This window comes from Motacilla alba, chromosome 4A (assembly GCF_015832195.1).
Source record: "Motacilla alba alba isolate MOTALB_02 chromosome 4A, Motacilla_alba_V1.0_pri, whole genome shotgun sequence".
NCBI lineage: Eukaryota > Metazoa > Chordata > Aves > Passeriformes > Motacillidae > Motacilla > Motacilla alba.
The window spans coordinates 10183411-10208817 of NC_052045.1; the positions used below are offsets into that span (position 1 = coordinate 10183411).

Here is a 25407-nt window from a genome sequence, read left to right on the forward strand (position 1 = left end):
GCTGATCTGAGAAATGATAACATAGCAATGTGAAGAATCTTTTTGTAGGGTAAAAAGAAGTTATTAAGTAAGGAGCACATCAAACTAAAAGATGCTGCATGAGCTTCAGCCTCCTCCTCTGACTCACAGGGTATTGCCATGAACAGAAAACCATCAGTATGGGAAAAGTGAAGGAAAGACTAATGTTGCAAAATTGAGCTTGTAGCCTATTATACTTGGAAAATCTATTGAGAGTCAGCCTTTCCTGTGATGCAAGAGTTTATAATTTCATTAGCTGTGCTAGAACACAAATAAATTGAGATATTAATCAAAACAATTAAATAGAAGACAAAACTTGTTGAAAACAAAGTCTAGTGGGCTTTCCAAATGTGATTTTATAAGCACATATTGTTACAACTAGGGTTTTTTTTAATTCCCTGCCAACTTTTCATTATCCATCAGCAGGTCTTCACTGATCACATGTCAATTAATAAACCTGCAGACAAGCTGGATACTGTAAATTAATTTAATGTGTGAGAGAAAAGTTGGAAAAACCACAATTCTGCTTGACCTCCTCTGGTTACTTCACCTCGCTTGGCCCCCTGTACAACTGCACTGTGAACTAGCTCAGGGTTCTTGCAGAATTAATAGAGAAAAGGAACTATTTTTTTGTACAGGTCAGTTCTGATCTTGAGCAGAAGCAGAGCCACCAGGCCCTCATAGAGATGGCAGGTTGGGGGTGGTCAGGGTGATCTATGGTCTGAGTGCATTTTAGGAGTGGTAAAAGAACAACTTCAGGGTAACACAATGTACAATGTCCCTCCCACCCCAGCAGTGCTGCTGGCCCAAAACCTGCAAACACACAGGAACTGACTTCTAATTACCTCCACAGTACCCAAAATGGAATTTAAAAAATAAAAATTGAAGCAAAACCACTGAAGTTAGCTGACACATACCTATGCATTTAGGTTTTCAACCTCAGACTGAGTTTAAAAAAAGAAAAAAGGCAAGAAAAGAAAGTTAATTTAATTGAGCTATGGACTGTGGAATACAGGCTGACTGAATTGGAACCATAAAGGGTTCCAATCCAGGAGCACTTGGAACCATAAAGGGTTCCAATTCAAGGGCAGTTGTTTTCTTTTCCTGCTGTCTCTACTCTACTATCCCATTCCCAATGCAAACATTGGAGGAAGGAAATAAGAAGGACCTATCCTTTCCTCCTAGCAGTATAGTCACTGAAGTCAACTCAGCCTTGCGTATGTGCTGGGAAGACAGGGACTCTTGTGGAAAAATGGTTTCAGAAAGCAAGTATTATTTTAAAACAAGACTTCTTTTTATTTAATCATCTCACTATGTATTTTTGTCATTCTGGGCAAACAGCCAGTAAGGGGAAGAAAAAAATCTCCGGCAATCCATGAAACAAGAGAACACATGAAAATCATAATGTTATGATTCAGCCATCTTTCCTACCTTCCATAAATACAATACATTGTACTTTAAGTTTGAAATAGGCTCTGTTTCTTATTACAGAAAGAATAAACTTTGCAGACATCATGAAAGGTGCCTCAGGGTGTGTCCAGCTTGCTCTCTGTGCTCTGCTCAGGGCTGGTCTGGGTGAACTCAAAACCAGGGCACCCTCATGGCCCATTGTGGCTTCTGACAGCAAACCTGCAGGGCTGATTATGAGCACTTAAATGCCAGGATCCCTTATTAACCATTTCACTGCAGAATTGTGCTAAAGCAAAACAGAGCTAAAGCACTTTCTCATGCAGCAAGACATCTTGCATCCTGACCTGTTATCCATTTGGAAAGGGGCTCTGTGAGAACCAAGTTAATACCATACTTCTCTCTTTTTGGCAGCATTTTTAAATACTCTTGTGGATATTGAAACAGGTGTCAGCTCAGGGAAACGGCTGCTTAAGTAGGTTTTTTGATGAGACTGCATTCACTGCTGGATGGAATAAAAACATTTCCTACATGTTTTATCCATGGAAAAAGAATAAATCACTTCAATAGCTTATCTAGGATTCAAAGTGCACAGTATGAGAGTATGTTGTTTCCTACAACATTTTCAGGACCTCATTACTCTTTTTTGAGGCTGGCTTCCACAGCTTCACAAATTCCCTCTATTTTCCCCCTCTTTCTTCTTTCCACCACAATTTGTTTCTGGGTAATCCCCCTCTCCCTCTCAGCTTTAATGTGCATCTCTATTTCACTGTACATCATCCTTCTGTCCCTGTTTCCTCTGTCACCTTCTCATGACACATCTCCATAGTTCATGGTGCAGGAGGCCACTGCACCACCCCAGTGCAAAGTGTATTTCTGATCTGGAGTAGGCACCTGCACACAACTAAGCTGCTGGGGGTTACCCACAGCCACCCAAGGCAGAGTTGAGGCCACTCCTCCACTTCTGTGCCAATGCTTTCAAGCCATGTGATACAGAACTGAACAATTTCTGGATTAGTTAAAAAGGTTCAGTAGGACATTGTTACAATTTCTGAAGTAACAGTTTAGTAACAGGAGAACATCTTATTTTCTAAAGCTTCTCCACGAAGATAGATTTTTTTCCTACACACAAAACCAGAGTAGTAGTATTTAAAATTAGTATCCAAGTGAAGAAACATTTTTCTACTTCTTAATTAACATAAGGCCCATATAAAGATGGTAATATCCCTGAGTTGAAAAGTTTTGCTTCTAATAAATTAGGCTTTTCAATGATCATATTTTGCTAATTTAAAAAAAGGTGAATCTGGTTTATAAACAAAATATATGGTTCTCAGTGAAGACCATCAGATTTTCTCAAATTCAATATCTTCTCTCTTAACCTGGAAGCCAGTCTGCTGTCCAAGCCAAGCAGTCAATCATTGTCCCCTGCAAGTGTTAAAAAAGCAAGAATTTCCAACCTCAGTGGATCGTAACAGATTATAAAACTGCCTCTATGACTGGACTAGAATACTGAGCTTTTTTTTCTTTAACGCCATAGGAAAAATCCTCAAGTAGAGGAAGGCTGCAGAAATTCTGCTTTTATTTATGGATTTTTCCCCCCTCTGTTAGTTTCACTGGCACAAACTCCTAAAACTAGTACTGGTGGTGTAGACAGGCTTGCTGGTAGCCTCATCTGCCCTTCTCTGACATTATTAATATATCACATGTGACCTCTAGGAAGGCCTCAAAGTGATTGGAAGACTCCTGAGGAGGAGACCCTCTAGAGGAGGAGCACACTGAGCACTTCTTGGAATACATCTCTTATAAAGTATTTCAGCAGCCTGAAAAACAGAGGAAAAAATATAAACTGGAAGGATTTAAGGGCCACCATAAAGCTCTTAGCTCAGAGAGCTGTAAAAGATGGAAGGAAAGCACTACATCAGCTAAGTTTGAGTTTCATATTCTAGAAGAACACAAAGATGCAAAGAGCCCACACTTTGGTCTATGTTCAGAAACTAGATTCCTCTTGGGAAAAGTGTCAGGGAACAGTTTAAAACTACTGATGAACAAAAAGTAGGTGTGAAATAGGAGAATCTCTCTTATCTTTAAAGTGTGGCAGAGGAAGTGAGGAGATTTAGGGTTGATAGAAGGCCCTAGATCAAAATACAAAGAGAAAATATTTCCTTTCTCAAAGCATGGAGATGAAGAAGAGAAATAACAGACAAGAGGAGAAAAAAATTCCTCAAGAGTCTCACTTTTCAGAGGAGGAAATGTGGCAGTGGGTCTCTTATACCACTCGGACCACAGCTGTGTGCCAAGGCACTGCAGAACAGCTGAGGTGAATCCCAGCTAAGCCTTTAGAAGTACAGTAAAATCTGCAGAGGCAAAATTATTTGCTCCTTACAGTACCTGTTTGTAGCTTTTAGTGACCACAAAACACAGAGAATGTGGGATTTTCACTTTCTAAGAGCCTAACTCAACCAATAAAACTGAAGATCAAGGAAGTTTTCTCCATCTGTCTGGTCACTAAGTGGCAGCACATGCTTAATTTCATAAATAATTCAAGGTAATAGGAAGTATTAACTTTAAAGTAATTATTAGCAAAAATAGTGCTTTCTATAAGAAGCCTAACCAGCAGCATAAACAAATACTTGCACTCTTGGGAATAATTACATTTATATTCAGTAAATGGATATTTTTCAAGGACATCAGTGTAGATAAGCATGGGTTAGGGCACATAATTTCTTACAACTTACATGTGATGCTGCATGGACAAACTTATTTGGCTCAATCACAGTTTCAGAAAGGAACTGGGGTGAGTAATGCTGCAAGAGAACTACAAATAAATCCAGACATATTAGCAATAGAAATTACAAGTCAGACTTTTGAATTCATTTCTATGAAACCACTCTTCTTAGTGCTCCTAAATAAGGTTGATTCTACCAGGAATGGATTTTTTTTATTTGCCCCCAACTGTTAGGACAGACTCTGTGGAATACTGCACTTCTCAAACCATCAAATATGCATCAGAACAAATGAGAGCAATCCAAACGAACAGTTCATACTCCCTGGCCAGATTATGTGTGTCATCCACACCCATTAATAAAACAGAACTCTTCAGTAAACTCTGGATAATGTTACATTCAGAAGCTAGGTGACACTGGGCAGGATTTGTCTCAACTCTCCAGCAGAGCAGGTGAATTATTTGGTATACAACCACGCTGACTATTTGGTGAATGTGTTTAGGATTCTGGAATATTACAAGAATGAGACACTAATGTAAAACACTGCAATATGGCTGTTCACAGGCTGTTTTTTAAACTGAAATTACAGCATGATAATCACTACACAGCTGAAAATCGGGAAACAACCATCACATTACCTGTAAATTAAAAAACCCTCAGGCCACACATCACATCTTTCACTGAGCTGAGATCTGTATGTGTGCTTACACATATTTTTAATGCTGTCAATCAATTGTTATGTACTGCGTGCAGAAATTACATTAACCAGTGTATGGATTTACAAAGCAAGACTAGACCAAGCTCTGAGTTTAATGAAGAACAAGGGTAGGGAGCAGATCACTAACCTAATGTTACAGAACTTGAGAAATTGAATTAATTTTGAAAGCATTATTTTCAGGGTAAAGTTGTAGGAAGCTGGTTTATCACCTGAACTATTTGTCTAATCTTCTTAATTCCTTACTGCAATATGACATTTGGTTGTTTTTTTCTGAAATTTTAACCATTTGGAATGAACCTCTCATACCAGGTCCCTACCTCAGCGTGTTCAGGGAAGCAGGATGGTTATTTGGATTCGCCCAGACATCTCTGAGGATGATGCTGGGGACAATGTGTTTTACACATGTCACTGGAGACCACTCCTCTGAAATGCTCCAAGGCCCCCAGCTGTTGCTAGAAGAGAAGATTTGCAAATTGTGGTAGCATTAGCCTTTATGTCAGTCTTGCATCAAACTGAATGCACATAAGTCCTCAGAGGCCCCCAGGTAACCAGAAAATGCTCACACCACATTGTAGACAGGCTGAGCAAACTTCAGCCCAGGGCTACAGTGCTCAGGTCTCTGCTCCTGCTGCTCCCTGCACTCATCCAGCAAGGACAGCACTGCAGAACAGAGTGCCAGTAGTTTCCTCCTTCTGCACTCCCAAAGACCTCTGCTTAAAGACACTTAAGTGTGAAGGAGAAGACAGAGAGCTGATTGAAACTACTGCAGAAGAGAGAAGATATGATAAAACCATCTGGACAGAAACCAGATAAATAGAAACAAGAAGTGAGGGGGAATCATTAAAAACAGAATAAATAGAAAAGGAGAGAAGGGAGGAACACACTAAACCAAAATGAGCAGGAACAGTGAGATCAGATCTCTTGGAGACTGCTATGATGACTAGAATCTGAATGCAAGGTCCACAAGGAAGGAATTAACCAAAAGAAAAAATCTGGGGCAAACCTCAGGCTTGGAAAGAAAGTGCCTGGGACAAGACCAGGGAAAGAACTCAACTTCAAGGAAAGGAGTGGGGAGAAAAAGAACAAACTGACAAAAAACCCCAGCTTCCTATTGCTATCAAACATCTGCCAGCTCAAGTAGAGTAAATGGTAATATTTGAACCTAGATATTAGAAACTGCTCAAAACCAACTGATGCCAGATGACAATTACACTTCTTATTTTGCTTTCTTTATAAATCTACAGAGTTGCAACTTAAGTCAGTGAGACCTAATCTTAGTCCTATACTGCACTAATATTTGAAGTATTCTAAAAAAAATCAGGTGTTCGGCAGTTCAAACTAGATGCCCAAGTTTAGCAGGTATTTTTCACTTAATTTATATTAATTTGAATCCCTACCCATAAAAGAGAGGTAAATTTCCCCCACTGTTTCCCAGGGTTATTGCAAAGAGAAATACATAAACATATATGAAGTCTTTCAATAACACAGTGATGAACACCACAGAACTGCCAATAGGAATTTAATACTACTGTAAGAACAAGGTTTGAATAGTGGCAATATATAGGACTTAAGGTTATACACTGAACAATTAAAATGAACTAAAACATCAAATAGTTTGTCATCATGATGGCAACAGTCTCTTCTGTGGACTCAAAATGACAGGCAGAGGTCATAGGCAGAAAGAGCAGTGACTATAACACAATGTATATACATTTAATTCTGACACTAGAAATATTTTTGATAACTAGATTTGATAATTTTAGACTAATGACCATTATCATAAGAGAAGGAGAATAAATACACAAAACCAGCAATGTTTCACATGAAAAATCAAACAACACTGAAAATGCACCTCTAGGCACATAGAGATATTCAGAGGGCTGTAAAGATTCAAGTTTAACAGAGATGGCAACAAACTGTAAATCTTTTTTGCTAGAAGTCTTTAATTTCCAAGTGAATTTTTATACTAACCAAGGAATATAGAAACATGAGTTTCCTTTGTTCCAGAACTCTTTCCCTTGGCACATTTCTATTCTCAATACAGAAGATCACTATTCCAACTTGCTTGGGAACATGTTTGTTAAATTTCATGACATAGTGTTATACAAAACATATACACATTCTTATTTCATTCTCCTGCTCACTTCTCTGTGATCTTTGCCTATATGAAGAATAAAGGTAGAGATTTCAGTATTTGTTGTAGCAATGTGATGAAACAAATTCTGCTCCCTTATAAATGGGTTTATATAGCAGGGCTGAAAACCTTTTCATTCAGGAAATGTATGGACTAGTCAGCATGTAAATGACAGCATTAAATTAATTTAGTCACATGTATTTACACATAATGAGTGCCTTTGCCATGAGCTATTATTAGCACTTATAAGTTAATTCATAATGAGGTAGCAGAACTATGTCTGATAATGCCAGCAAAGTGCTTGAATTTTAGAACTTCTAGAGCACAAGATCATGTTCTATTCCTATTTTGACAAGTGGCTCAGTGAATGTCAAATCACACAGCCCTTCCTCAGGTAAAACTCCCAGTTCAAACAAATGTTTTCGCCCAAGGAAACAAGTCAGAAGCCAAATAAAATTACTGGCTACTTTTTTAAACAAAATAAATTGTGACTGGGCTTTTCCACCAGTGTTGAGCTGGACTGAGCTGCTTGGATGCCCTGTAATTGCCAGCTCAGGGAACACACTGCTGTTGGAGCTCGCTGCAGTCACAGTCACTTGCAGTGCTTTTAAAACAAAACCAGACTGACATATAACTTGAATTTTGGACCTTGTTAAAAAAAAATTCTAGGCCAAGGGTCATTGTTTCCTATGCCTTAATGCTCATAGGGCAGTCATGAAGGGTAATGCTCCAGTGTGAGATAATAAAATGCCTTTGGTACATTTCTTTGCATCAGTAGATGCAGCAGTCACAAAAGAAGAGCAGCACACAACTGCAATAGATAATGAAAGGGAAGGCAGCCTTTTCCACAGACCAAATGCATTTTTGAATGTATTTAAAAACACTGATCTTTTGCAGTAAAGTTAATATACTGTTTTATATTCAAATACCAGTCAAATTTCTCTGGTTCTCAATGAACAGTGGCAGGCCCTGATTTACATTTGTTTCAAAGCAATTTAAATTTTTCCAATGGTCTCAAAATAGCTACATTTCAGCCCACAGATAAGAAAATCACTGTTAGCTCTATTCCAAAGAAAGTCTGTAAGGTTTAGACAAGCAGAGCTCTCCTCACAATAACTTTCAGTTAAGGATTGCCTCAAACCAGGTGCAGGGCTTTGCACTCGGTCTTGTCAAATTTCATGAGGTTTGTGCAGACTCAGCTCTCCAGCCTATCGAGGTCCCTCTGCATGGCATCCTTTCCCTCCATCACTGCCCACACCCCACAGCTCTAGGTCACTGGCAAACTGCTGAGGGTGACCCACTTCTCATGTTACAACAAAGATGTTAAACTGCACTGGTTCCATTTCTGACTGGAGGAATGTCACTCACTCCTCACTGGCTTCCATCTGGGCATGGAGATGTTGACCGCAACTCTCTAAGTCCAACCATCCACCCAAGTGGTCCCTGTCTCAAATCCATGGCTCTCCAGTGCAGAAACAAGGATGTCATGAGGACAATGTCAAATGCTATGCACAGTTCCAGGCAGATGATGTCAGCTGTTCCTCCCTTATCCACCAACACTGTAACCTTGTCATGAAATGCCACCACATTTTTCAGGCATGATTTGCCCTTAGTAAAGTGATGTTGGCTATCACCAATCACCTCCTTTTTTTCCATGTGTCTTAGCACAGTTTCCAGGAGGATTTGCTCCCTGATCTTGTCCAGCATCAAAAGGGAAACTGACCAGCCAGGTCTTACTTCAATTTCCATGTCAAGCATTTGGCAAGATGTACAGACAATGCTCAAGATATACAGCACATCCCCAGCTCAAAATATTCCAGAGGAAGTATTCAGCAAAGACTGCTTCTAAGAGAGGAGATGAAATATAATTACAGGTGACATACACTGCACTGACAGGCACTTTGCAGATCAGCCACTCAAAATGCAAACTGGATTAATCAGCAGTGTCCACCCTTAATCAAGAGCCCTAGGAAAGATTAGATCGGTCTGGACCCACCAAAAGACTACAAACCAACTGCCTCCAACTGAGGCAGGAAAGCACAGGAATAGATAAAAAACTGTAAAACAAACAGACCTTGCTACATCTGGAATCTGAAGTGCAAACTACACAGGAGACAAAGAAGCTGTGATCAACACCTTGTCAGGGGAGGGTAGCAATGGAGTAGGCTAATAAAGGGAAGGTTCTCATTTAATCTTGGCATAGTTCTATTAGATGTAGATTTCTTTAATTTCTTTTCCTAAATCTTTAATAAACATTTGCCTGTTTGGGTTACCATAGATAAATATCTTGACCTGTATTCTACCAAAAATCCCCTTTATTTAATGACTAACTGATTATTGCACAAGTCCTTCTGTGATGTGTAGGCATTATTACTTTACAAATGAATGCCACCAGCTTATTCCCAGATGTATCATCTTCAGATTCAATAAGCTTCCTGCATAAACAAGAAACTGAATGGCCTTTGTACTTATTAGCTAATAGAAAATTAATTTTTTAGTGTTAATTTCTGGGCTTGGGCCAGTTGCCAAATATTTAGGGCAGCTGCTACATCAATAGACAATACACACAAGTCAGAGATGGAAAGATCTATTGGGTTATTTCCTTTGACTACAAAATGATGAAGAACAGCAATCAATAATCACATGCTTGTCACGTCCTCTGTAGTATATAATCAAATGTGTTGGCTGCTTTTAAACAACTGCAGCCACAAAACCTCTACCACTTCATTTATTGCTTCATACTACTCTAAAACAAACAAGTTGGAAAAAATTAATAGCCAGTAAAAACACAATAGCTTTACAGAAGCAAAGAAAGAGCCAATGCACCCATCCAGTCTGATCACCTTCACAGCCAGAATAAGTTTCAAACAGTGACCCTCACAGCACAAGGGCTCCAAGTACTAAGTACGGTTCCTTGGCAAATTATTCCCATGTTGAATGACTACACTGTTTAGAAACTGTCTCTGATTTAATGTTTAAGTTCCTCAGACTGCTAGTTGCAGCTCCTGAGCAGCACTGCTGGGTCTGTGTGTGCCAGCTGATGGTCCTGCTGCGTGTTCTGCACGCGCTCCTGGTGGCGACAGCATTGCCCGGGAGTGAGAGACCCACAGAGCTCCTCCCTCCCTGCACCCCAAACTTGTTTCAATCATTGGAGTAACTTAGACTTTCTCTACACATTCAAGCCTTTAAAAAAACCTTTCCTTGAATAACAAGTCCCAAAGACACAACTGCATTTTGCACTACTTGGAGATTCTTTGTTTTTACACATCCCTGGAGTTGAAATGCTCGGAAGCGACTCATCTGAGAAGTGTTAATGACAGCTGCTATACTTCATAGTTCCTTGACAAGACGCATGCACACATACAACCCAAAGTAGCATTTGACTTGTTGGCTCCATTTATCTCATTTACTGGCCCTTAAGGCCCCTTTCAGCATTACTGCTTTCCAAAGTAGGTCCTATTAAATATTTTATATTTGGTTACTATCCCACACACTGAATTTCATTCAATTTGCTGTGTATTCTTCTGGATCTTTAAAACGCTCAGTCTTGACTTCCATGTCAGGGATGATGCTTTAATATCTGCAGTTTAAATATCAGATAAGATCATATTTCTAACATTTCATGACAATTTCTCATAAATATTTTTATGTCCCTAACACTGTGTCATGCTATCATCCCCACATTTCAGATGTTAAAAGCCCAGCCAGCTAAATTTTAATACTGTAATAAACACCTATATTTTTTATAATTCAAAAAATTGAAAATACTATATTTAAGTATATTTGGTAATTAATGCTTCAAAACATAGCCAACAGCAACAAAGGCAGCAAGTACCCCTTTTAATAGTCTGTTTCATTGCCGTGTTTCAACTGCTACTACCCCTACGCTACAAAATACAACGTGGGAAACAAAGGTTTCAATAAATTAAAAATATAAAAAACAATTATCCTTGACACAATAAAATCTTTCTTCTGCAGAAACTAAACATTTGTGTAAAGTCTGATCTGATACCACCCAAAAAACAGATAAGAATAATAAAGAAGTTCTTCCCAGTTAATAACAACATTCTTTATTGAAGAGTTTTATGCATATTACATGAGGCTTAGAATGAACCTGTGGAAGATAAGAGATAAAATAATCAATGTATATATAAGTATATGTGTGTATATATATATATATATATATATCTCATTTGGTCTCTTCAGAGGACTAGCTCATCTTTCCCCTGTAACTGCGTAATGTGAAGTGACAGATTCTCATCAAAATCAAGATTTATATTAGCTTTCTTCTAATGCAAATAATAGAAATCACTGCCTGGAAGCGTTGTTTGGGAGATTAGAAAACAGCCAGCTGATAAGGTTAACAAAGTTAACTAAGTCTTTGGTTATGTCCTGTCTCTATGACAGTGCGTTATTCAGCTTATGTTTTGCATTTTTCCTACTATTTCATTAACTGATAAAACTTCATTGCATGTACTGAACATAGGTAAGCATTTATAGTAATACTAGACAACCTGAAAAGAAGAGGCAATCTGGTGTAATGAACACAAACAGTATTTCCAAATGCTTTAAATTCCATCCAGCAGAATGGGAGTAACTATGGCTTCGTCTATACTTTCACTACAGTTTGTCATATTTCAGCCTCTGAAATAACAGCTCAATGAAACCAGGTTTGCTACTTCTTGGATATTTTCTTTTAGGATGACTATAAATTTCAGTCACAGGTACCAGTTTATCACAGAACAGAGGTGACCCAGAAGCATGCCAGAAGCCTGTCCCTAACTAATCCCCTGGGTGCCCTCACAGTGTGAGCAGAACAAGCTACATTCGAGAGAAAAGTCAAGAAACTAATTCAAAGATGAGGAGTTAAGAAATGCCATTGAATTTGCTAGGTATTTATAATCAACCAGGTTAGATGAGCAGAAGGTTATTTCCTGTTCTGCTAGTCTTAAGGAAATAAAATGGCCAATAAGAAAAAAACAACCAAATCAACATTGAAATATTTATCATCTGTTTTCAGATCACTACTGCTAAAACACATGTAGAGCAAATATTTTTAGAAGTAATTAAATCAAAACAAACAGTGAGCCTGTAAGAAAGACCTACTTGTGGGTAGAGAATTGTCCCTGTTTGTCTTCTTCCTGTTCCTGACTCACTGCAAGCACCCAAAGAAGGGCTCACATTTGAAATTACCATCACAAGCTGCTGGGCAGAAGCCAGTTGAAGAACTCATCCAAATACAATTATTATTCACATAAAAAAGGAGGAAATACTTGACTGCCCTGTCAGCTGCTTTTTGGGATGTTTGCTTCTCTTGTATTTGCACATTGATCTATACATGAAACCAAGAGAAGAAAATTCTCTCAGCTGAGGAATTTTGCAACATTTTCCGAATTAACTGGAATTTTGATGTATTAGTTGTGCATATCAATCCAAATGCCAACAAGAAATTTACAGAGATAAACAAATTCTACACTTTTTACCTGCTTACCTTTTTAACTTGTGTAGCAATGGATTTCAGCACGAGCAGCCACACTTATGAGGTATAAAGATACTGCCAGGCCTTGAACTGTCTAAGCTGCTACAAGAAGCATCTGTATGGAGGCAGAGCAGGTGTGCATTTACCACCTACCAGAATAAGCAATGCAGCCACCTCCAAACCTGCATCCTAGCAGAGCCTGACATGCACTTTAAAAGATCTTTCGCTCTATCTCGGGAGTACTAGAGAGTTCTTTAGGAATAATGGCTTCAAAAAATTGTACATGTATTTTAAAATTCATTTGACACCTCAGGTTTCCACTTCTTCAGTTGACTAAGCCAGTTTTTCAGCTTTATCAGAGTATCACCAGTCAAGGACTAACACCATCACCAAAATATGCTGGTGTTCTCAAAGGACATAAGGAATCTTTAAGACAGGCAAGCAACATTGAGAACATTACAGCAGGGAGGAGGGAAAGCAGCAGGATGGAAAGCTTCTGCCATGTACTTTTTGGCTGCCATGTTGTACACCTGAGCTAGACAACTACACTCCAAAGAGTACTCAACTGCTGTTTTCATTTCTCTTCCACGGGCATATAAAACTTCAAATTCCATCATCACATGCTGAAAGGGCAGCAACAAGAGGGAGAGCAGAGCAGGAGACTGGGGGTGGGTTTTTGTGATACAGAAAACGTCTGCCGAAGATTATCATCAAAACATGATCTGAGCTGGCAAAGCCAACACTCAAACATCTCCACTTTGTGGACTGCCTATCCTGCTTCCCAGCTGGCTGAGGCTCTGTTTCCATGTTCTGACTCCTAAATTTCCCCTGTGGGAACCCAGAACCTGAGCTCTGCCAGCTGTCCAGAGCCCACATCCACCTACATGAGTCCATGCACAGGAAATTTTTTTTTTTCATGACTGCACAAATCTGGAGCTTTGGAAGAAAATAATCCGAAACCATGTGAAAATGACAACTCACTGCCATTCCTCTTACCAGAAGCTTCTTTCCATAAAGGTGGCCACGATTCAGTATCTCAAGAGCTCTTACTGAGCCCAAAAGAGGAACTTAACTGAAACTGCAGGATTTGATTTAACTTTCTGGGAAACCTGAAGGGACATGCAGGTTTTTTTTTCCCCTTTCTCCCAAACAGAAGGTAGTTAATAATTAAATCTAAACTGTTACAGAAGCAATGAATGGAAAAATAATTATACATAGATTTATGCAAAAAATCAGTTGTTTTAGACTCTACTTATTATGGCTCTTTATTTAACAATAATAAGCACTTTGAGTTGCAAAGCAATTGCAAGCAAATGTGTTTATTTTATTGCACGTACAGCTGTAGTATTGTTTTTGCCATTATTAACCACCAAGAAACATATAAGATAGCTAGAAGAAAGCTCCAAAAATTCCACTAGAGTTGGCTGGTGAAGTAGAGAAAATGCTTTCTATTTGATTTTGTATTAAGAAGAAATTGGATATCACAAGTCTAAAATGGTGATGCCAGAAAGATATTTTGAGAGAAATCACAGAAGACTGCCTTTAGAGAAAAGACGTCAACAAAAATGAGTGACTGAAATAATGTGGAGTACTTCAGACACGGACAAGGGGTACTAGGGATCAGAAATGAATTATTACGCTCTAAAATGATCCAATAAAAATCGAACTGTAGTGCAGTAATCAGAAAATGTATTGGAAAAGAGATAGGTTATAAAAAGAAAAAGGAGCTTTCAAGTACTGTAGGCTATTAGCTACTACTGAGAAATCTGGATTCAGGAGATTGTATTTCTAAAAAAATATGCACACAACCAAACATAGCTGAATTTGCTGTTCAATAGGTAGTGAATTATAAAAATTAAAAAGATAGATTTGAGACAGAATTACAGGCTAAAATAAAAATAATCAATGCAACCATCAATAGGAGTTTTGAAATGAACACTGTACTGGCTGAACACACAACCACGCAGGCTTCAGGAAGAATGACTCAATTATGTTTCTCCCCACAGGCAAAGATATAAAAGATAGTTGTAGACACATTGAGCACATCAGAGAAAAGCATTTGGGCAGCGCCCCTTTTTGCAGAGGAAGAACTGCAGTTCTAAATGGTGAATAATTAGGGACACCCTGGAAGAAATACATTTGGGCTCTGATGCCTTTGTCAGAACAGCCCTGGCCCCTGCAGCCCCTGTGCCCACCTTCACAAATGCTCACCAGCACATGCTGCCCACAAACACACACAAAATGGGAGGGAAAGTCTTCCTTATGGAAGCAATGGAGAAGCACTGGAACAACTCAGATAGGAGAGAGGAAGGCTGAGGATTTTTGAAAAAGGCACAATGTGAAGTCTTATTTCTAGTCATATATGCTTCCTTATAAATATATATCAATATAATCTTCTTTATAAAAGGAAATTACATAATATTCTGAGAAACATTTTAGGCCTCAACAAAAATTTACAAGTACATAAAAAATAAATTTGGAGATTTTCCCTTCACCAGGAGCTTTATTGCTTTACAGCAAAAGTTCCACCCCCATCTATGATCGGCAGCATAACCTAAACCTCTCCATGGTAATCAAAAGGTGCAAGCATTCACAAGTTATTTTGTCATAAAGAAAATAACTGAGAAGTCTCTAGTGCTGAGCTGTAAATCCTGCATCGCTCATCAGGTCCCACTGACAGTGCACAGCTCACAAGCAGCTCTCTCAACAATTCAAGGAGATTCAAGTAAGATTCAATTCAAGCAAATTACATCAGATACTTTCTGATTGTGTAACTGGAGGTATGTTTATATCAAATTATGCAGAAAAACAAATTCCAAGCATGCATTATGACCCTGCCACATTTGCCACAGTAAAATACTTGCTCTAAAAGACCTCAGCGTGATTGGGCAATAACAAAGCTTGCTGTCTCAAAAGCACTGTTTGGGGGAAAAAAATTAATAAAATAAAGAAAATTAATAAAATAGAATATTCTCAAACCCCAAGTGCCACCTGACACTGATGCTGAACAAAGCAATGAGAAGGGCAGACAAGCCTGAACAACACTTACCGTGACTTTGTTATGTATTAAAGGTATGTACCAATTCATAATATACATTTATTCAAAAATCATTCTAGGCAGAGAGGGAAAAAGTTTAAAAGCTACATTGAAAGATGAGAGTAAAACCCTTTCAATTAAACAGGAGGGAGAAGTGCTAGGAACCATAATTAATGCAATACACAGCCTAGAAATACCTAGAAATACTTTTGTCCCTTTGTTACCTTCTTTTGAGAGCTTTTCACAAAGTTTCCAGCAATAGAGCTGAACAACCCTAATAAGATGTCCTAAGCCATCCCCACTTGCAGGTATTTCCTCCCACATGGATATCTCTTAGGATATGTGGTTTCATGGAATAAAAACCCATCGCCAGCTCCCCTTCTGGATCACTCAAGGCAAATAAACATGGTTACTTCACAACACGTGGTTTGTGATGCCCCAAGGGCTGCCAGAACAGCTCCTGGCCAGCAGCTCATGATCAGAAGCTGACATGTGCTGCTCAGCTGAAAGTCAGAGCTCAGAACAAGGTAAAAAACATCCACATTGCAGATCATCTGGGGTAGAAATTTAAGACAAAGAAAAAACCACTGCCAATATAATTAGTCATCAGAATATGTGAATCTGATTTAAATATTACTAAAAAACATCTGTAAGGGAAAAGAAGCAGCCTGCAGGAATTATTCAGTACTCCTGAGCCCATATTCTATAAGAGCTAATTGTACACATTTCCTCTTATGCTCGTGTAACGAAGTACAGAGCGAGGGTATAGAGCTAGATAAGATTAAATAAACAAAATTAACACAGAAAATTCTGAATTTTATTTTGTAAGGCCTTTATATAAAAGCAAGTTGAAACAAGCAGCATTCAAATCTGTTTTATTCTGAAAAATGAACTCCAATTTCATATAGAGCTTCTCATTCTTAACCTATTTTCTATTGCAGAAATTAGAAATCAGCTAATACATTTAGTTTAGCTTTCACTTTTAGAAGACTGCAGCCATGGGCCACTATGTTTCTTCTAGATGAAGCAGTCACTATGTTTCTTCTAGATGAAAGCTACTTGTAACTATTAATACTCCTCTTTTGTGAGATGGGGATATGCTAATATTCGTAACCCTGAACAATACAGATTTATGCTGATCTTCATCTTACTCCCAAGCCCAAGAGGAAATGAAATACTAACAGATTTGAAAATGTAAGATAATGCTTTCTCATGTAATTTAACACACAATAAATTAAATGGGTAAAAATTAAAAAAGGTTGGAAAGGAAGAATGAACAACCTTTCTCACCAATAAGACAACAATAAATTCTTAGATCTCACATCATCAAGAAAAAATAATATTTAGATTAAACCTTGCTAGACTCTAAAATGGTAATTTGTTAGTATTTGTCACTTCTGTGTCCATCCTGCACTCATTTGCTGGATCCCTTCTTCTTATTTCACTTATGGCATTACAGTTTGGGCAAGTCGGGGGAGGCCATGAAGATGCTCAGAGAGCTGGAGCTAAGGAGACAGGCTTGGGCCAGAAAAGAGAAGGTTCTGGGGAGATCTCAGAGCACCTCCCAGTACCTAAAAGGGCTACAAGACAGGTGGAGAGGGCATGGAATGAGAGGACAAGAGGGAATAGCTTTAAATTGACAGAGGGTGGGTTTAGAGGAGATATTGGGAAGAATTATTTCCCTGATTTTGCATTGCTGATTTTGCATTTGCTGCACTGGGTGCCCAGAGCAGCTGTGGCTGCCCCACCCCTGGAAGTGTCCACGGCCAGGTTGGACAGGGCTTGGAGCATCCTGGGAGAGTGGAAGGTGTCCCTGCCCAGGGCAGGGGTGGAGCAAGATTATCTTCAAGGCTGCCTCCAACCCAAACCATTTTGTGATGTGGCAGCTGTAACTCATTTTGCTCATTTGTAACTCATTTGGGGATGAAAAAAAGCTCCAGTTCTTTTTGTATTTAAAACCATGCTGGCTGACAGTATAAGGAACCAAATGAGAGTAACTTGATCTCATTTATCTAGTAGCCTTAACTGTACTCTTCCATGATCAGAGTTCACAAGTTTTTCCTCAGCCTTATTTTGCACTAATGATATTCAACTTTCAGCTTTAAGCAGAACATCCAAAACTTTGATGAAAAAGAGGTTCCAACTGGTAGAAACATCTACATTTTAAGACACATGAGGAAAAAGAAAACTGATTATATTTCAAAATAACTACAAAATTAACTAAATAATTCCAAAGGACATACATACAAAATATGACTACAGGTTGTTTCTATAAATCAGATTGTTGATCTTCTAAAACATTTTAAAATTTATCCAAAAGAGATGAGAACTAAACAACACTGTAAACTTAATAAAACAATATAAATAAAACATCAGGATAGACATGCTGACTGTTTAGAATGGAACTGTTCCCAGGAACACACTTATCCACAGATGTCCTCCTGCAGAATTCACAGTAAATGCTCAACAAGAGAAAAAGTATTTTGTTCAGTGTTTGCCTGGTCTCATAAAGATTGTGAAATGAGAAGTCAGACAATCCTCACCCTTCTGCACTGCAGCACCCTGACAGAAAGCAGACACTTATCTGTCTACCCCATCTCAGTTTCCCCCCCCTGTGGCAGCCTAAATAAACTGAGATCTGAAGAATTGCAGAATCACTGTGAAGTATTTTTGCACTGAGAAGTATTTCTGAAGATATTTTCCTTTGCATTCATACCCAGAATACTGAGAAAATATAAAGGATTTAAATGAAAGGAGTGATAATTTATATTGCTGCTGGCTCCCCAGGCACATCCACTACATCTGCTGTATCACACAGGGGAGGAAAGTAAGAGATTTTTTCCTGAGCTCTAATGCCAATTTACTGATTTCTGGAATAAAAATTAGACTTGACTCTTCTCCTTAAGCCTTCCTCCCTCCCCCCCTCCCCTGCCATGAAAGAAAAAAAAGATTCAGGGAAAAAAATTTTACACAACCTTGTGTAAATGGACTGATAATTTTTACTATGCTGTGGGAAAAGGTAATTTAGATTCTGGAATATAGAAGGTATTTCTGCTGCATTCTAAACACTGTTTCATTATCTTTAATGTAAGATTCTAAATATTGATATTTGTCTTTAAATTAGTGTTCATTATGCTTAAAAGAGAAGCACAAAAAAGGGAGTGTTTTAATGCCATGTAATGATTTTAATAGACCACGTGAAAATTGTAAAGATTAAAATAGCAGACATGCAGATGCAATGCCCTTGTTAGTCAGAAAAAGTAATAAAGATGGTAATTTTAAAAGGCAGAATTTCCCCCACAATACTGACAAAAAAGTCATTAGCTCAATTTCCATACATAAACAATTTCAGAAATGGCTTAAATACTGGGGGCACAAGCTCAAGACTTGCATGATATTGCAGCTGAGGTGCTGCTGCAGTGCTTTCAGAAGCATCTCACACTTATCCAAAGCAATTTGGATAACTTACAAGCTGCCTTTGAGACAGTAACATTTCCAGAGGAACCACTCTAAGGTCAACAAAAGCATCTTACACTCTGAACAACTGCAGCAGAGCAGCTCCCATGTCAGTGAATATGCCAATGCTCCCCAAAAGACATTGCTATGTTACTGCAGGGGCTCACATCCCCCCTCTTCACACTGAGGAGCTGCCTTTGAAACAACAGCAGAAGAAACAAACATAAACACCATGTAAACACTAAAAGATCAAAAAACCCTCCGCAATAAAAGCAACAGAGGTCTTTTATTAAGGGAAGCTAAGTGGCCCTTTTCTGTCAAATATCTGAAAGCATCATAAATCAAATATCTGACAAGCTATACCAAACTACAGAAGATGAAGGAATTTCACCATGAGGGCTTTTGCATATTATTGATGAGGTTGCCTTCATCTACTAGGTGCCTTAAATGATCTGATAGGCAGGAGTGTACAAACAGAATGGAATCCATATCACAACAAAAAGGCAAAATAAAGCATAAAAGGAACAAAGAGAAAAATATTAAATGACACAGAGGGAATGGGATTAAGACCAATATTTACCTTTCTATTTTCAAGGCTACTTACACATATTTAACCTAATGGGTCTACTTGCAAATTAGTAATTCAATTTCTTAATTGCACCACTGTAAATAGAAAGTGACAGGACAGGAGCTAATGGATATACTTCAGCCATCATTATTAGAAACACAATCCTGCATAGAGAGGCAGCCACATGCCCACTTCTCAGAGCATGTATTGCTATTGTAATGTAGCTGTTGGTAATAATTTCCTGGAGAAATGAGAAAGCCAGAGATCAGCTTAATGCCTGAGTTGTTTACAAAATAACAGTAAATAACAGCAACATTAATCACAATGCTGTCACTTTTTTACATTAAACACAAGACTTTTATGAAGAGCCAGATCCAAGCCTAATTTAAACAGGTGTGAATTCACAGTAGGTCTATTGTCACACACCATAAATTAAATCAGAGCCTTGTCCTTAGCTAAATCCTCCCCATGTCTGCATAGCTACAGCATTCACAAAGCTGTGCTTCTCATACAGCATCAGCTCTTGCAGGATTTCCTTTACTAATTAAGCATCTTTATCCCTTTAACAGATACTGTTAAGATACTCAATATGAAGTGCAAAGAACCAAGGTGACTTGTCCAAAACTCACCCAGCAATCTGCCCAGCAGTCAAAATGAAAAATCCCCAGAGACTTAGGGACAGTCAAAAGCTCTGTTAAATGGATCACTGCTCCCAGACTATAAAACAAATACTTAGATGAATTACACAAGAATAATCTTACATGTTTCTAGCTCATTAAACTTAGCTTTGATCTGTAACCTACTAAATTCTCTACTACATCTACTTATTAATATATGGCTAATACCATTACCTCATCCTTGCAGCCTGCTGTTTAAAATGTTTGTTATTATTAGAAGTATTGTTTCAAATAGAACCTGATACCATACACTCATGTTAAGAAAGAATTTTCCCAACACTTTATGTGGGCAAAAAGGAAAAAATACAGCTATTTCGCCCCCCATCTTGCTTTGCTTTTAAAAAGACAAGCATGTTATTAAGAAAAAGTCCCCTGACCAGACCTCACAAGCACTCTAATGCTACATTGCATGACCAGTGGTATTTCAGCCTGTACTAAAACCCTAATTTCTTGTCTACAAATCTCAAAGAAATCATTGTGAACTACAGCTAATACCCAGTTGTCATAAAATAGTTCAGCCAAAGAAATTGAGCAGAAATCTGGATCCAAGATGAGTCTGCATGTCACAGTACACTCCTCCAGCACTGGGAATCCTGTACTCTCCTACTGGTTGTCACTGTGGTGTAGAGAAAGAGTAACTAATTGCACAAAAACATCTAAGTAGATGCCAAGAATGAGCCAAACAAGTCAGACTTAAAAGGACATCAAAGCAATCTGACAAAATAAAAGAGGTTAAAAATTGTGTTATTGTAGGAATTGCTGAAGTTCCACACTAGCTCTCAGCTGAGAAGTAGCAGCTAAAAGTAAAAGAGCTGATGGCTGTGCAGATGTGCTAAATGTGGCTCAAAATGGATTATGGCATGGCATAAATGCACTTGAGGTCAAAATCATCATGTCACAGCTGCACAGACATCCTGTAAAGGAAAACATAAGAACTGAATGAACAACAATGAGGAAGGTTATATGGACACAAAATGGACTGTGGGCTGCTTTTTAATACACTACCTAGTGTGGGAGGCAGATCTGTGCCAAGCCATGTAATTTTAGGGATGTATCTGGAGATCGTGCTTTCTGTAGATCAGGTTTGTATCCTCTTCTTGACCACACACTCCAGAAAAACAAACAAACAAACTTGCCAGCTCAGTAATCTGGCAGACAAAAGCACTGAATTTGATGTTCTGACACACTGCAGTGACAGATAACATTGTAAAAGTGAACTGAGGGCCAGTGCAGTCTTCAATGGAATAAAGGAACTATTTTTCATATGGTTACTCTGTGGTGTTGCTGTCTGAAATTTACATTCACATACCATAGAGTAACACTGTGTTTAAATGGAGCTATTTATACTATACCAGAGATAAGCAATGATCCCCAAGAAATTGGTCATTCACTTTGTGCAGTCAATATGTATTTGCTTAGCCTCAAGCAAAGCTGAAGGCAGTCTGTGCCCTAATAGGCTATTATTAGTTGCCATTACTTGACAACAATAAATTGGAATGTTGGTATTTCATACAAATCTGTTTAATGCTGCCAAAATAACCAGAGTGTGTTTTAACAGTGATTATGACAGAGTTGGTGCGTCTACTAAGGAAAACAATTCTTAAATAAATTCTCAAACTGGGCTACCCACAATGAACAGAGAAATATATATCCTGTGCCAGGGAAATTCAAGCTAGAGCTTAGAATGAATAGGAGAATGTCAAGAAATAGCTAAAAAGAAAAAAAATTTACAAAGTGTATTAGCTCCAGATCAATGTAAAGCAAAAAAACTGCCTTGAAAACACATCTACTGGAGTCCACACAATTAATTGTCCCAGTATTACCGCAAAAAGACCTGTTCTGCATTTGTAGCAAAAATTGTGTTCATAGAGGAAGAAAAAAAAAATAAACCCAAACCCAAATCCCTACTGACCCTTTCAAAATATGGACAACAATAACAATGTTTTTTCAAATCATGCAGCAACTATACCTTTCTCATTAATTTTACTCCATTTCCAAATAGCTGGGTTCACATACCATTTGGTCAACCGCTCAAAATCCAGAATTTCTAAATACTTCTACAGAAATTAGGAAGTATAATTAATGGAAACTAATATTTCATGTGCTTCCAGCAACAGATCTTATGCACTTTCCCATTTTCACACCAGAGTAGTTACTGGTGGGCACAAAAAAAATACATTTCTAAGGCAGAAACTGACAAGGATAAATGCAGCACTCGTGGCTCTCTATTAAAGCCCCTGACACACAGGACTGCATAGAAACAGGAAGATGTGCCATTTGTGACATAATTTAAGTAGAGATTTATGAACTTCTGTATTCAAAGAGTGCTTTATTGCTGAGTTCCAACCCAGATGAAAAACACACTGCTCTCTGGATCAGAAATTTGGTTATGAACTTACCTGTGAAATAAGAGATAATATAAACAAATATAGCTTGAATTGCAGTGTTCAAATTTATTCAGACCTTAACTTTCAAGACTGTAATTATTATAATGACTCAAGACCACAAGAAGCACTAATACCTGTTTAGCTGGCCCTGCCTGGAGACATCTAAAGAGTTCAAGCAAACCTGTGCTCCCAGTTTCTCTCTCTTCCAACTTCCTCTTGCCCTTGCTTTCCTCTCCCAACTACTTAGTTAAAACTGGTACTCAAGCACCTCAAACATGAAACTCTGATTTAAAAATTGTTATAAGGCTTAAAAGAAATGAAATATTAAAAATGCAAAAAGATTATATACATCAGTTTAAATTGATTAAAATCCTTCTCAGAGACAAACCTTTAGAAGAAAGCATTCTTTGGTGGGGAAGTACAGTGTTATGTGTCCCTATCTTAACAACACTTAACCCATGGTTCTTGCTACATCTGTGCAAGATGATGAAGGTGCACTACTTAGAGTAATTTTCATCTGCAGAAGATTACTTATTTAGTGGTACATGTACTGCTAAGGAAAATGCCATCAATACCCAGCTGCACCACTGCACTCCAGACTGAAATACAGGACTCGGTTACATGCTTTATTTGCTTTCAATACTTCTGCTTCCCAGCACCTTACAAGAGAAATGTGTATTTTGTAGTCTAAATTGCACAAGTATGCACATTCCTTCCATGAAGCATTCCCTTTCAACCACTTTCATAGTTAAGGGCTGACCAATGCCAGGCAGACCAGATTCAACCCCTTCAGCCACCACCTAAAAGCCAATGTCTCTAGGAAAACACAAACACACTCCTCCCTCAAGCCCAAACAAAACCTCCCTATGCAACAAACACTTTACAGAGGATGGATCCCACAGAAGCAGGAAGCTGGAAGAGAGGCAGCCATTGCACACTGGAAATGGAGTGGCATCAAAAAATTAACTGATTCCACCAACACAATAAAATGTGGTAGCGCAGAATGCTTAATCCTCAAAGGAATATTAAATTGGAAACAAACTGTGCACTAAAATCTCTTTTTTTAACCTCAACCAGATAATGTAATGCTTTTGAGCCTATATTGGACATTATCATTGGTACTGGCAGACATCCAGGTGAAATTATATAATTATGAGCTTCATGTTTGATAAATTCGAACATGTAAGTATGGAAATGCCATTTATACTGAATGAAACCTTTTTCAGTTGTATTAACCTTATGACTACAGAGGCACTAAAATATGTCGTTGTCAACACTGAAGTGTCAATATTTAATGACATCTAGACCTGCCATAACATGCAGCTATTAAAGACAGAAATTAAAATATCAGCTAAGCTTGTTGATCTTAAGCATGATAAATTTGTTTACTTACTATACTTTGTAAGGAAGCAGAGAAAATTTTAATCAATTTTAATGCAGAGATAAAAAAAATACTAATTCCTCCCGTTACTTAATTAAATACACATTTTTCCCTTCTGTGACACACTTAATTGTAAGAAAAGCAAATGAGTAAAATAATCCTGAATGAGAATGAATATTTAGAAAACAGATACACAAAACTAAGCCCATGTGACCCACAAGCCCACTCTCTATATGCAGAGAAATACAGATCTGAGACACGACAAAGACCTGTTCAGTCTGTCCTACTGATAAAGACACATCTTAAGGTGTAGCATAAGATTAGAGGTAAATAGAGAATTTAGGACTGCAGTTTGTCTTTCTCAAGTCACCTGGCTGAAGAGCCTTAAAGATATGCTCATAAACCACGGGAGCAACTGTGTGCAAAATGTGATATAAATGTACATATATAGATATATTTTAGAACCTAATTCATAGGCCACCAAATTCAAATGATAAATATCTTATGACATAAAAATGAAGAATATGGGAAAGTTATTAGTCTTTGGAGAAATTATGTTTTAACAAAATCACTGTTTCATTTTTTTTGGTCTTATTTTCTGTCTAAACTATAAATACAATACACACAGCAAACAATCCCTTTATCTTACATACGGTACAGGGATCTAGGAAGGAAGGGGGGAAAGAGAAAGAAAAGAAAAGAGAAAAAAAGAGAAAAGGAAAATAAGAAAAGTAGAAAGTTTTGAATAAATTACTACTACTATTGAGTACATTAGACGCATTTCTTTATTACCATTCTCCCCATCAGACTTCCTCTCATGGTCAGTGTCAGTGAGGGACAGTGCTGAGTTTGCCCGGCTGGACAAGCAGGAGCTGTGTTCCGATTTGATGCCCCTCATCCACATCCTCAGGGCGTGGTCCGGGGATGCTCCTCCTTCTGTCTCAGTGTCCACATCCGAGCCCACCTCCAGCGGGTAACTGTGCTCAGCTACACCATGGAGGTCAGTCTGATAGCCAGAGCACAGGATATGGGGAGTCTCACAAAATTCCATGTCTGGAAAAAACAAAAGTGCAGAAAAAAATGTAGCAGTGAAAAGCAATATAACCTTGATTTTCTTTTGGAGAATCTGTTTTGAGAATTAACATTGTTCACACTATTAGAAGACTTTTTTTGGTCAGTGACTCACTCTGCTATCTAATCTACTCTAAAAGTAATACAACTAGAATAATATAGTAAAATATATAGTGCTGCACAGTAATTGTGCCTTTTTGTCTGACAGAAATATGCATTATAGCTCAAACATGTGCACACCCACACAGAGACAGCTGCACATCAATTTACAACTGAAGTGAGCATCTGCAAACACAGATACTTTCTCATGTTTTGCCAGGAAGGCAACAGCTCTAAATTAATCTCGGTATG

General features: G+C 38.2%; 1 protein-coding gene across 10 annotated transcripts in view; it reads right to left on the reverse strand.

The window, feature by feature from the left end:
* The window catches only part of TENM1 (teneurin transmembrane protein 1), a 796581-nt gene that overhangs the window by 186899 nt on the left and 584275 nt on the right, over positions 1-25407 (reverse strand). For 9 of the 10 annotated variants that reach the window (XM_038164627.1, XM_038164626.1, XM_038164631.1 and 6 more), the window contains one exon: positions 24778-25038. The exons of the other annotated variant lie outside the window; for it this stretch is intronic. In XM_038164627.1, coding sequence (XP_038020555.1) covers positions 24778-25038 — 261 coding nt within the window. The remainder of the gene's footprint in view (positions 1-24777; positions 25039-25407) is intronic. 10 annotated transcript variants of the gene reach the window in all.